Below are 12,102 nucleotides of genomic sequence, written 5' to 3' on the forward strand. Positions count from 1 at the left end.
CTTGTGAGGTTTGTGCTCGGGCTAAGCCTTGCTGTTCTCGGGCCAGTGGATTGTTGTCACCTTTGCCTATCCCGAAGAGGCCTTGGACGCACATTTCCATGGACTTTATTTCGGATCTCCCTGTCTCTCAAAAAATGTCCGTCATCTGGGTTGTGTGTGATCGCTTTTCTAAAATGGTTCATCTGGTACCCTTGCCTAAGTTGCCTTCCTCCTCTGAGTTGGTCCCTCTGTTTTTTCAGAATGTGGTTCGTTTGCATGGGATTCCTGAGAACATCGTTTCTGACAGGGGATCCCAGTTTGTGTCTAGATTTTGGCGGACTTTCTGTGCTAAGATGGGCATTGATTTGTCCTTTTCGTCTGCATTCCATCCTCAGACGAATGGCCAGACTGAACGAACTAATCAGACCTTGGAAACTTATTTAAGGTGTTTTGTTTCTGCTGATCAGGATGACTGGGTTACCTTTTTGCCGCTGGCCGAGTTTGCGCTTAATAATCGGGCTAGTTCTGCTACCTTGGTTTCTCCTTTCTTTTGTAATTCGAGGTTTCATCCTCGTTTTTCCTCTGGTCAGGTGGAACCTTCTGATTGTCCTGGAGTGGACATGGTGGTGGATAGGTTGCATCGGATTTGGAGTCATGTGGTGGACAATTTGAAGTTGTCCCAGGAGAAGGCTCAGCAGTTTGCTAATCGCCGTCGCCGCGTGGGTCCTCGACTTCTTGTTGGTGACTTGGTGTGGTTGTCTTCTCGTTTTGTTCCTATGAAGGTCTCTTCTCCTAAGTTCAAGCCTCGGTTCATCGGTCCCTATAGGATCTTGGAAATTCTTAACCCTGTGTCGTTTCGTTTGGATCTCCCGACATCGTTTGCTATTCATAATGTGTTTCATCGGTCGTTGTTGTGGAAGTATGAGGTACCTGTTGTTCCTTCTCTTGAGCCTCCTGCTCCAGTGCTGGTGGAGGGAGAATTGGAGTATGTTGTGGAGAAGATCTTGGATTCTCGTGTTTCCAGACGGAAACTCCAGTATTTGGTCAAGTGGAAGGGTTATGGTCAGGAGGATAATTCTTGGGTGGTTGCCTCGGATGTTCATGCTGATGATTTGGTTCGCGCTTTTCATAGGGCTCATCCTGGTCGCCCTGGTGGTTCTCGTGAGGGTTCGGTGACCCCTCCTCAAGGGGGGGGTACTGTTGTGAGTTCTGTTTTTGGGCTCCCTCTGGTGGTTGCTGATGGTACTGGGTGACTTGTCTTTCCTGGGTTTCTGGGTTCCACCTGTTCCATCAGCATATGGGAGTTTCCTATTTAACCTGGCTTTGCTGGCATTTCCTCACCGGTTATCAATGTATCCAGTGTGTCTTGTTACCTCTGCTCCCTGCTCCTAGAACCTTCTGGACAAGCTAAGTTTGGATTTTCCTGTTTTGTGTTTTGCTTAATTTGGTTTTTAGTCCAGCCTGCAGATATGTGATTCTCTGCTGCTGGTTGCTCTAGTGGGCTGAAATTGCTCCTCATGTACCATGAGTTGGCACATGAGTTCAAGTAATTTCAGGATGGTTTTTTGAAGGGTTTTTCGCTGACCGCGCAGTTCACTTTTGTATCCTCTGCTATCTAGCTTTAGCGGGCCTCATTTTGCTGAAACTGTTTTCATACTACGTATGTGCTTTCCTCTCATTTCACCGTCATTATATGTGGGGGGCTGCTATTTGCTGTGGGGTATTTCTCTGGAGGCAAGAGAGGTCTGTGTTTCTTCTGATAGGGGAAGTTAGATCTTCGGCTGGAGCGAGACGTCTAGGATCATCGTAGGCACGTTCCCCGGCTACTTTTATTTGTGTGTTAGGTTCAGGGTCGCGGTCAGCTCAGGTTCCATCGCCCTAGAGCTTGTTTGTATCTGTGCTTGTCCTTTTTGTGATCCCCTGCCATTGGGATCTTGACACCTACCCTAGCTCTAACCCTAGGCCTAACCCTAACCCTAGCACTAACCCTAGCCCTAACCCTAGCCCTAACCCTAACCCTAGCCCTAACCCTAACCCTAACCCTAGCCCTAACCCTAGCCCTAGCCCTAACCCTAGCCCTAACCCTAACCCTAGCCCTAAACCTAACCCTAATGGGAAAATGGAAATAAAAACATTTTTTTTAATTTTTCCCTAACAAAAGGGGTGATGAAGGGGGTGTGATTTACTATTTATAGTTGTTTTTTAGCTGATTTTTATAATTGGCAGCCGCCACACACTGAAAGACACTTTTTATTGCAAAAAATATTTTTTGCGTTACCACATTTTGAGAGCTATAATTTTTCCAGATTTGAGTCCACAGAGTCATGTGAGGTCTTGTTTTTTGCAGGACGAGTTGACATTTTTATTGGTAACATTTTTGGGCATGTGACATTTTTTGATCGCTTTTTATTCCGATTTTTGTGAGGCAGAATGACCGAAAACCAGCTATTCATGAATTTCTTTTGGGGGAGGCGTTTATACCGTTCCGCGTTTGGTAAAATTAATAAAGCAGTTTTATTCTTCGGGTCAGTACGTTTACAGCGATACCTCATTTCTATTATTTTTTTATGTTTTGGCGCTTTTATATGATAAAAACTATTTTATAGAAAAAATAATTATTTTGGCATCGCTTAATTCTGAGGACTATAACTTTTTTATTTTTTTGCTGATCATGCTGTATGGTGGCTCGGTTTTTTGCGGGACAAGATGACGTTTTCACCGGTACCATGGTTATTTATATCTGTCTTTTTGATCGCGTGTTATTCCACTTTTTGTTCGGCGGTATGATAATAAAGCGTTGTTTTTTGCCTCGTTTTTTTTTTTTTTTTTTTTTTCTTACGGTGTTTACTGAAGGGGTTAACTAGTGGGACAGTTTTATAGGTCGGGTCGTTACGGACGCGGCAATACTAAATATGTGTACTTTTATTGTTTTTTTTATATTTAGATAAAGAAATGTACTTATGGGAATAATATTTTTTTTTTCATTATATAGGAATATTTTTTTTTTTTTTTTTTTTACACATTTGGAATTTTTTTTTAACTTTTTTACTTTGTCCCAGGGGGGGACATCACAGATCGGTGATCTGACAGTTTGCACAGCACTCTGTCAGATCACCGATCTGACTTAGAGCAGTGCAGGCTTCACAGTGCCTGCTCTGAGCAGGCTCTGTGAAGCCACCTCCCTCCCTGCAGGACCCGGATGCCGCAGCCATCTTGGATCCGAGCCTGGAGCAGGGAGGGAGGTGAGGAGACCCTCGGAAGGGAAGGAGCACTGTTTTACTTTTTCAAAGCAGAATTGGCTGGAATTGAGATCGGACGCCATGTCGCGTTTGGAGAGCCCCTGATGTGCCTAAACAGTGGAAACCCCCAATTATAACTGAAACCCTAATCCAAACACACCCTAACCCTAATCCCAATGGTAACCCTAACCATACCCCTAACCCTGACACACCCCTAACCCTAATCCCAACCCTATTCCCAACTGTAAATGTAATCTAAACCCTAACCATAACTTTAGCCCCAACCCTAACTGCAGCCTTAACCCTAGCCCCAACCCCAACCTCAACCCTAACCCTAACCCTAGTCCTAACCCTAGCCCTAACCCTAATGGGAAAATGGAAATAAATACATTTTTTTACATTTTATTATTTTTCCCTAACTAAGGGGGTGATGAAGGGGGGTTTGATTTACTTTTATAGCAGGTTTTTTGGCGGATTTTTAGGGTTGGCAGCCGTCACACACTAAAATACGCTTTTTATTGCAAAAAATAGTTTTTGCACCACCACATTTTGAGAGCTATAATTTATCCATATTTTGGCCCACAGAGTCATGTGAAATCTTGTTTTTTGCGGTACGAGTTGACGTTTTTATTGGTACCATTTTCGGGCAGATGACATTTTTTGATCGCTTTTTATTCTGATTTTTATGAGGCGGAATGAACAAAAACCAGCAATTCCTGAAATTCTTTTAGGGGGGGCGTTTATACCGTTCCACGTGTAGTAAAATGGATAAAGCAGCTTTATTCTTCAGGTCAGTACGATTACAGCGACACCTCATTTATATCATTTTTTTATGTTTTGGCACTTTTACACAATAAAAACTATTTTATATAAAAAAAATAATTGTTTTTGCACTATATAGGACTATAACTTTTTTATTTTTCTGCTGATGATGCTGTATGGCAGCTTTTTTTTTGCGGGACAAGATGACGTTTTCAGCGGTACCATGGTTATTTATATCCGTCGTTTTGATCGCGTGTTATTCCACTTTTTGTTCGCCTGTATGATAATAAAGCAATGTTTTTTGCCTTGTTTTTTATTTTTATTTTTTGCGGTGTTCACTGAAGGGGTTAACTAGTGGGATAGTTTTATAGAGCGGATCGTTACGGACGCGGCGATTCCAAATATGTGTACTTTTATTGTTTTTTTTTTATTTACATAAATAAATGGATTTACTTTGATTTTTTTTCTCTTTATTTGGGGTTTTTTAAAAAAAATTTATACATTCTATTTTTTTTTTTTTACTTTCTACCATTGTACAGTGGGACATCACTGTATTAGATCAGATCGCTGATCTGGCAGTGTGCATAGCACTCTGTCAGATCAACGATCTGACAGGCAAGTTCAGGAGGCTTTCCGGCGCCTGCTCTCAGCAACTCTCAGCAGGCGCCGGCTAGCCAGGTCATTTCATGACCCGGAAGGAGTCCCGCGGCCATCTTGGATCTGGGGACTCCTTCCGGGTCACCGGAGCAACGCGATCTCATCGCGTTTCTCCGGTGGGAGAGCGCAGGGAGCCCCCGTCCCTGCGCGATCCCCCTCTATGCCGCTGTCACTACTGACAGCGGCATCAGAGAGGTTAAATGCCCGCGATCGGCGCTACCGCCGATCGTGGGCATTGCTGCGGGGTGTCAGCTGTCATATACAGCTGACACCCGCACCCGATCACCGCGGCGCTCAGCGCGAGACCGCGGTGATCGGTGCGCCGTACTAGTACTGCTGCTGGCACAAATGCAGTGCCGGCAGCGCAGTACTAGTACGGCGCATGTCACGAAGGGGTTAATTAATAAAAGTTACGTTTTAGGGATCCTTGTTGTTTTTGTTTTTTTTTGGTTGGTTCTAGGATCCTAAATATTATTTGTTCGAGCGGTCTTTTTGTTATGTAATAATGCAGGCATGATGTCAGGAGAAGAAGTGTATAATTGGGTGTCGTCAGCATAGAGATGGTACTGGAAACCAAATCTACTGATTCATCCAGGGAGAATGAAAACTTGCTAATGGCTGAGGATACGACAATGGGGGGCCGCAGCAATTCTGAGAAAGGGGCTCTGGATTTTGGAAATTGGACTCAGCAGGGCCCGGTCTTGTATGGAGGGGAGGTGTGCAGCAGAGCAGATCCCGTTGTCGTTAATCTCATCTTACCTCCTCGACCACTGCTGTCTCTGTTTCAGGTTCTTCCTGAAAAAATTAAATATAAAAATATATCAAAAAGTTTAGTGGTGATTTATCAATCTTGTTCAACTACTTCCAAAAATATGGGGTCATAATATTTGAAAAACTGACTGATGATCATCTCCCCCACTGTGTTTTCATTTGTATTTTCAGTTCAGGGCTCTATGCAGGATAAATCTAAGGGCGCCGTAACTCATCAGAAAAGCGCCACAGCTGTCACCAGGTTGTCTGTGGTATTACAGCTAAGCTCCTTTTACTTCAATGAAGCTGAGCTGCAGTACCAGGCTCATAGGCGCCACTGGAAATCATCGCATTTACGATACAGTCAAATTTTGGTTTTCAGAAAGTTTGCTGCTTCAGTGTTAATCATGGCCATTTGCATAATCTCTAAATTGTTACAGAAAAAATGTGAAGTCATTCCCTGTTATGCAAATTTACTTAATCATAAAAACCTAATTTCCACTGAATTTCAGTCCTGACACAAAATTGCATTAAGTGTTTACATCATTTGTGTGATCTTCTCATTAGCTTAGGACAAAGTGTTAACAAGGACAAGGCAGCTGATGTCACTCTGTCGTGCTGAATGAATCATAAGAGCATTGCTTTAAAAGGGGGTCTAGTGCTTGAGATCATTATCAGGGTTACCTCCAAAAGGAATCATGAGCTGACACCATTGCTTTGTATTAAAAGTGCTTTACAGGCAAGGACATTGCTGCTTGTAAGATTGCCCCTAATTATTTATCAGACTAAAGACTTTAAAGAGAAAGGTTTAATTGCTGAGAAGAAGGCTTTAGGGTGCCCAAGAGAGTCCAGTAAGTGCCAAGACCGTCTCTTAGGCCGGTTTCACACGTCAGTGGCTCCGGTACGTGAGGTGACAGTTTCCTCACGTACCGGAGCCACTGACACACGTAGACACAGTTAAATCAATGCATCTGTGCAGATGTCATTGATTTTTTGCGGACCGTGTCTCCGTGTGCCAAACACGGAGACATGTCAATGTTCGTGGGAGCGCACGGATTACACGGACCCATTAAAGTCAATGGGTCCGTTTAAAACACGTACCGCACACGGATGTTGTCCGTGTGCAGTCCGTGTGCCGTGCAGGAGACAGCGCTACTGTAAGCGCTGTCCCCCCCATTGGTGCTGAAGCCGCCATTCATATCTTATATCATATCTTCCCTGCAGCAGCGTTTGCTGTAGAGAAGATATGAATAATCGTGTTTAAAATAAAGCTCCATGTCCCCAACCCCCTCCCACCCCCCGTGCGTGCCCCCCCCCCTCGCTGTTCTTAAAATACTCACCCGGCTCCCTCGGTGGCTGGCGCTGCTTCCTGTCCTGGCCGCACCTTCTACTGTATGAGCGGTCACATGGGGCCGTCCATTACAATCATGAATATGCGGCTCCACCTCCCATAGGGGTGGAGCCGCATATTCATTACTGTAAATGAGCGGCCCCACGTGACCGCTCATACAGTAGAAGGTGCGGCCAGGACAGGAAGCAGCAAGCAGCGCTAGCCAGCGAGGGAGCCGGGGGGGGGGGCGCACAGGGGGTGGGAGGGGGGTGGGCACATGGAGCTTTATTTTAAACACTATTATTCATATCTTCTCTACAGCAAACGCTGCTGCAGGGAAGATATGAATCGCGGCTTCAGCACCAGATGCAGGGGACAGCGCTAAACTTTAGCGCTGTCTCCTGCACGGTGCGTGTGGTACCCAGTGGGCACACGGGCGGCACACGTGTGCCACACTGATGTGCCACAGAAACGCACTGGCACACGGACACGGATAATTCTGGTACCGATTTTTCCGGTACCAGAATTATCTGGACGTGTGAGAATGCCCTTAAAGGGGATCCAGCTTTGGCATTGATTCAAAACAGGTGCAGAGCTTGCTCAGGAATGGCAGGTGTCAGTGCATGCACGGTGAGGTGAGGCCGTCAAAAAGGACAGCAAAGTAGTCACTTCACTGCGAGAAAAAATATTATAAATATTATTATTAATATTATATATAAAGATCAGACTGACATTCTACAGGGACTGGACTGCAGAGGACAGGGGTAAAGTTATTTTCTCTGATGAAGTCCCCGTCAGACTGTTCGGAACATCTGGAAGAATTATTGCTAAAAGAAGAAAAGGTGAGTGGTACCATGGGTCATGTGTCTGCCAACAGTAAAGCATCCTGAGACCATTATGTGTGGGGGCTTCTCATCTATGGAGGGGCTCATTGCCAATTTTTCCTAAGAACACGGCCATGAATAAAGAATATGACCTACAAATCGTCCAAGAGCAACTTCTCCCAACAATCAGGAGACCATGTCACAAGGCAAATGTAAGAGCTAAGTGGCTCAATGAACGAAACATTGAAGTTTAGGTTCATGGTCAGGAAACTACCAAGATCTCAATCCCATTGAAAATTTGTGACCAATAAATAAGGTGGACAAACGAAAACACAGAAATTGTGATCAACTCCAAGCACTGATGAGGCGGCAAGAACGGGCGGAGGTCATCAGTCAGGATTTGACCTGGAAGATGATATTCAGCCGCCAGGGGGAAGAGCGGAAGTCTGGAGAAATAAAGGGCAGAGCTGGAAATGATGAGTCTTTACATGAACTTTCTATGTTTGTCAATAAAAGTATAAAAGTGTTTATAATTGCACTTCAGTAACCACAGAACCATCCGACTAAAAGATGAAAAACACTGAAGCCGCAAACTGTGAAAAACAAAATGTGTCAGTCTCAAAACTTTTGGCCACAACGTGATCTATAGGTATCTACGTGTGTGTCTTACCTGCTTCTCTTCAGGAGCATTAGCTTCTGACAAGTCGTGATTTTCCTCAGTTACCGCTGGGGTGTCACTAATCTGGACAGACAATATGGACCGGTCATATATAAAAGTTAAACATTAAGCACAATCCACATCTTACTTTAGATATTTTGCTTGTGGAGGTAAAACCGCAGCTCTAGTAAATCCTGCCCAAAATTATAGGCCACATCCAGACAATGACAAATAAAGTGTGTCTATTAACAACGCTAATGTACTGACTTTATAAATAGACTTACAATTTGTTCCTACACCATAAGGTGTGACAGAACTGTTAATAATCTGTCCTGGCTCCAGCGCCCGGCCTTGCTCTAGGGACGGACACTTACAGCTTGGGGCCACTGTGAAAGGAATATGTTTGGGCCCCCCTTCCTTTTTTGGCGACCAAGCTACAGAGATATATAAATTTATTACATAGTCTCCTCTAATTATATATAAATTGCCATCCCTTTTTACACAGTGCCTTCTCTTGTTATGTATAACACCATACCTTATTATACAGTGCCCTCTCTTGCTATGTACAGCACCATCATTTATTACACAGTTCCTTCTCTTGTTACGTACAACACGTCCTTATTATACAGTGCCCTCTCTTGTTATGTACAACACCGTCGCTTATTATACAGTGCTCTCTCTTGATACAGTATGAACAGCACCATCCTTTATTATACAGTGCACTCTCTTGTTATGCATACAGCGCCATTCCTTACTACACAGTGCCCTCTCTTGTTATGTACAGCACCGTCCCTTATTACACAGTGCCTTCTTGTTATGTAGAGCACCATCCCTTATTACACAGTGCCCTTTCTTGTTATGTACAGCACCGTCCCTTATTACATACTGCCTTCTCTTGTTAAGTACAACACCGTCCCTTACATATCGAATTTTCAATATTTTTGTTATTTATAGCACCCTATTCTTTATTATATACTGTCCTCTCTTGTGAGATGTAAACTGAAATGACTGCTGATGGAGCATGAGAAAGCTTCTTTTCTGATCGAGGCAGATGATGGATTGGTCTTCTGGCCAGATGCTGCTCCATCATTAGTCATTTTATATCTAGCAAGAGAGGACTGTATAATTAAGAAAGGGCGCTGTGATTATCAAAAATAACAAAAATATGCTATGTTGGGGACAGTGCTATGTATAACAAGAGATAATACTATATAATAATGGAATGGTGCTATAAATAACTCAGGAAATTATATAATAAAGGACGGCATCATACAAAACTAGAGAGGATGCTATTTAATAAAAGAGTTATACATAATAAAAGACAAAAACAATCTAATTAAGGAGGGCAGAATGTGTAACAATAATGTACACTGTATACTAAGGGATGGCATTATATATAACAAGATAGTACACTATATACTAAGGGATGGCACTATATATAACACGAAAGTACACCATATGCTAAGGGATTGTACTATACATAATAAGGCTACATTGCTGTATCTCTGTGAAGTGCCAGGGTGCTGCCCAATTTTTTTTCTCAGACAGCACACAGACCCAATGAGCATGTCCTATTCTGATCCTCAACGTTGGACCACAAATGAACATGCTCTGAGTCTCACAGATCTCATTCTCGGTCCATGATTTTGTTGAACATGTGAATGGACACGTGAAGAATGTAATAAATGGAACAGACGACTGCAGTGTTGTGGGTAGTTTGCAACCATGAAGACACAGAAATCTGCATAGCAGCTGTATACACAACCCTGGAAATTTTTTTATCAACATTTTTTTGCTATGTCCTTTTTTTATTTTTTACCAGTGTCCACATAGATATAAAATAAATAAAATTTCCAGTTCCGAATTCTGATGTAGTGTCTGCATGTGGCCATAAGGGGGCGAGCTTGGCTTTGGATACAACAAGAGTGTAGAAGACATTGGGGTGGAGTGAGATACATAGTGAGTGGCGGATTTATAGCCGGCTGTCTGACCCCGCCATATTTAATCAGTCCCGGAGAGACCACCCATTTCATACTGGAATGTGACATATTGGTCATGACTGCAGCTAATCAGGTCTAAGCTGATCTGATGGGGACACATGACAGCGGCCATCTGCTCGCACAGATACATGCATATTATATGGCATATACTGCTGCATGCCCAGGCGGTGCTATTACCAAGGCTGCGCCCATCATACCGCGTGCTGTGTGCTCAGCCTGGTTTAATAGGATCATGGGGAAGCCGGGAGGATACACGGACATGTTTGCACTCAGCGATCAGCGGGGAGGGAATCTGCTTAGAGGAGCGGGAAACCTTAGGTCGGCACTTTATAAAAAGATCTGGTAATATAATCCGGACAGAATTATGCAGATACGGGCTTTAAGCATGGCCGCCCTTGTGTTAACGGTGCCCTGTATTGGGAGATGAGACGCGTTGCCGGGGTGATCAGCGCCAACAATTTCCATCGCAATATTTATCACCGAAATGGAAAAAAAAATGGCAGAATGGCCGTTTTATGGTCACTACGCCTCCCGAAAAATGTCATAATAAGAGATCAGACCCCAAAATGCTGATGATAAAGATTGAACAGCAGAAATGTAAAATAAAAAAAAAAAAGTTCTAGCTCTTGGAAGAAAAATAAAAAAAAAAATCGAAAGTGAAGAGGAGCTGGGGGACAAGTAAACCTGAAGACGTAGGTCTGCGTGTCACCAGAGGTATCATAGGCGCGACTTAGGCGCAGCAGATCTGCTGATATTCGGCAATTGGTCCGCGGGGATCATCACCTCCTGATAAAGAAGACAGAGGCGCTGGATAGTGCCGCCATATAGTGAGAAAATAAAACCTTCATAGAATAATACCGCCATACTGAGGCCAGAAAACTCTCACATCCAAGAAGTAAAAAGTCTATTATATGTTGCAAAAATAAAACCACCAAAAAGTGTCTAAATAATACCAGCATACAGTGCCCATGTCATGCATTATACTGCTCACATGGGGCCTAAGAGAAGCTGCTGCAGGTTCCAGTTTCCCTTGTTTCTAATCCTGGCGGACTGACATAACGTAGGATTGTGCTGGGTGCTGGGGAGAGGATTTCGCTGCACTTTTGATTATTGATATCCAGGTATCGCGAATGTCTCTTTTTATGTTTATTTTTTAACATGGAGTTTGTGAAGAGAAGAACCGGTCCTTGCCCCTGGTGCCCACAAGAGGGCGCTAAGCTCAGTTAGAAAGTGTCCACTAATATCTTGTCATAGTATTACAAGAACAGCCAAAATAATACAAAATGCAATATTTTACTTAAATGGGGATGAAATATTACATTTCTCTTTTACATCACACAAAGCATAATATTTATTTGTTTTTGTTTTTTGAATTTATGGTACCCCCCGATGTTAAATACATGCAGAGAGTGCCATAACCAGGATCTAACACCAGGGGGCACCATAACAAATGTGTAACACCAGGGAGCGCCATAACAAGTATGTAACACCAGGAGGCGCCATAACAAGTGTGTAACAGCAGGGGGTGCCATAACAATTATGTAACACCAGGGGGCACCATAACAATTATGTAACACCAGGGGGCACCATAACAAGTATGGAACACCAGGGGGCTCCATAACAAGTATGTAACACCAGGGGGCGCCATAACAAGTATGTAACACCAGGGGGCGCCATAACAAGTATGTAACACCAGGGGGCACCATAACAAGTATGTAACACCAGGAGGCGCCATAACAATTATGTAACACCAGGGGGCACCATAACAAGTATGTAACACCAGGAGGCGCCATAACAATTATGTAACACCAGGGGGCACCATAACAAGTATGTAACACCAGGAGGCGCCATAACAAGTATGTAACACCAGGAGGCGCCATAACAAGTGTGGAACACCAGGGGG

At 43.7% G+C, this 12,102-nt stretch overlaps 1 protein-coding gene across 2 annotated transcripts in view; it reads right to left on the bottom strand.

The window, feature by feature from the left end:
- LOC138675359 (adapter SH3BGRL-like) overlaps window positions 1-12,102 on the bottom strand; it is a 55,553-nt gene that overhangs the window by 16,200 nt on the left and 27,251 nt on the right. For both annotated transcript variants that reach the window (XM_069763487.1, XM_069763486.1), the window contains exons 4-5: window positions 8,212-8,283; window positions 5,397-5,432 (exon numbers count right to left, since the gene is read on the bottom strand). In XM_069763487.1, coding sequence (XP_069619588.1) covers window positions 5,397-5,432; window positions 8,212-8,283 — 108 coding nt within the window. The remainder of the gene's footprint in view (window positions 1-5,396; window positions 5,433-8,211; window positions 8,284-12,102) is intronic.

This window comes from Ranitomeya imitator, chromosome 4 (assembly GCF_032444005.1).
Source record: "Ranitomeya imitator isolate aRanImi1 chromosome 4, aRanImi1.pri, whole genome shotgun sequence".
NCBI classification, from domain to species: Eukaryota; Metazoa; Chordata; class Amphibia; order Anura; family Dendrobatidae; genus Ranitomeya; species Ranitomeya imitator.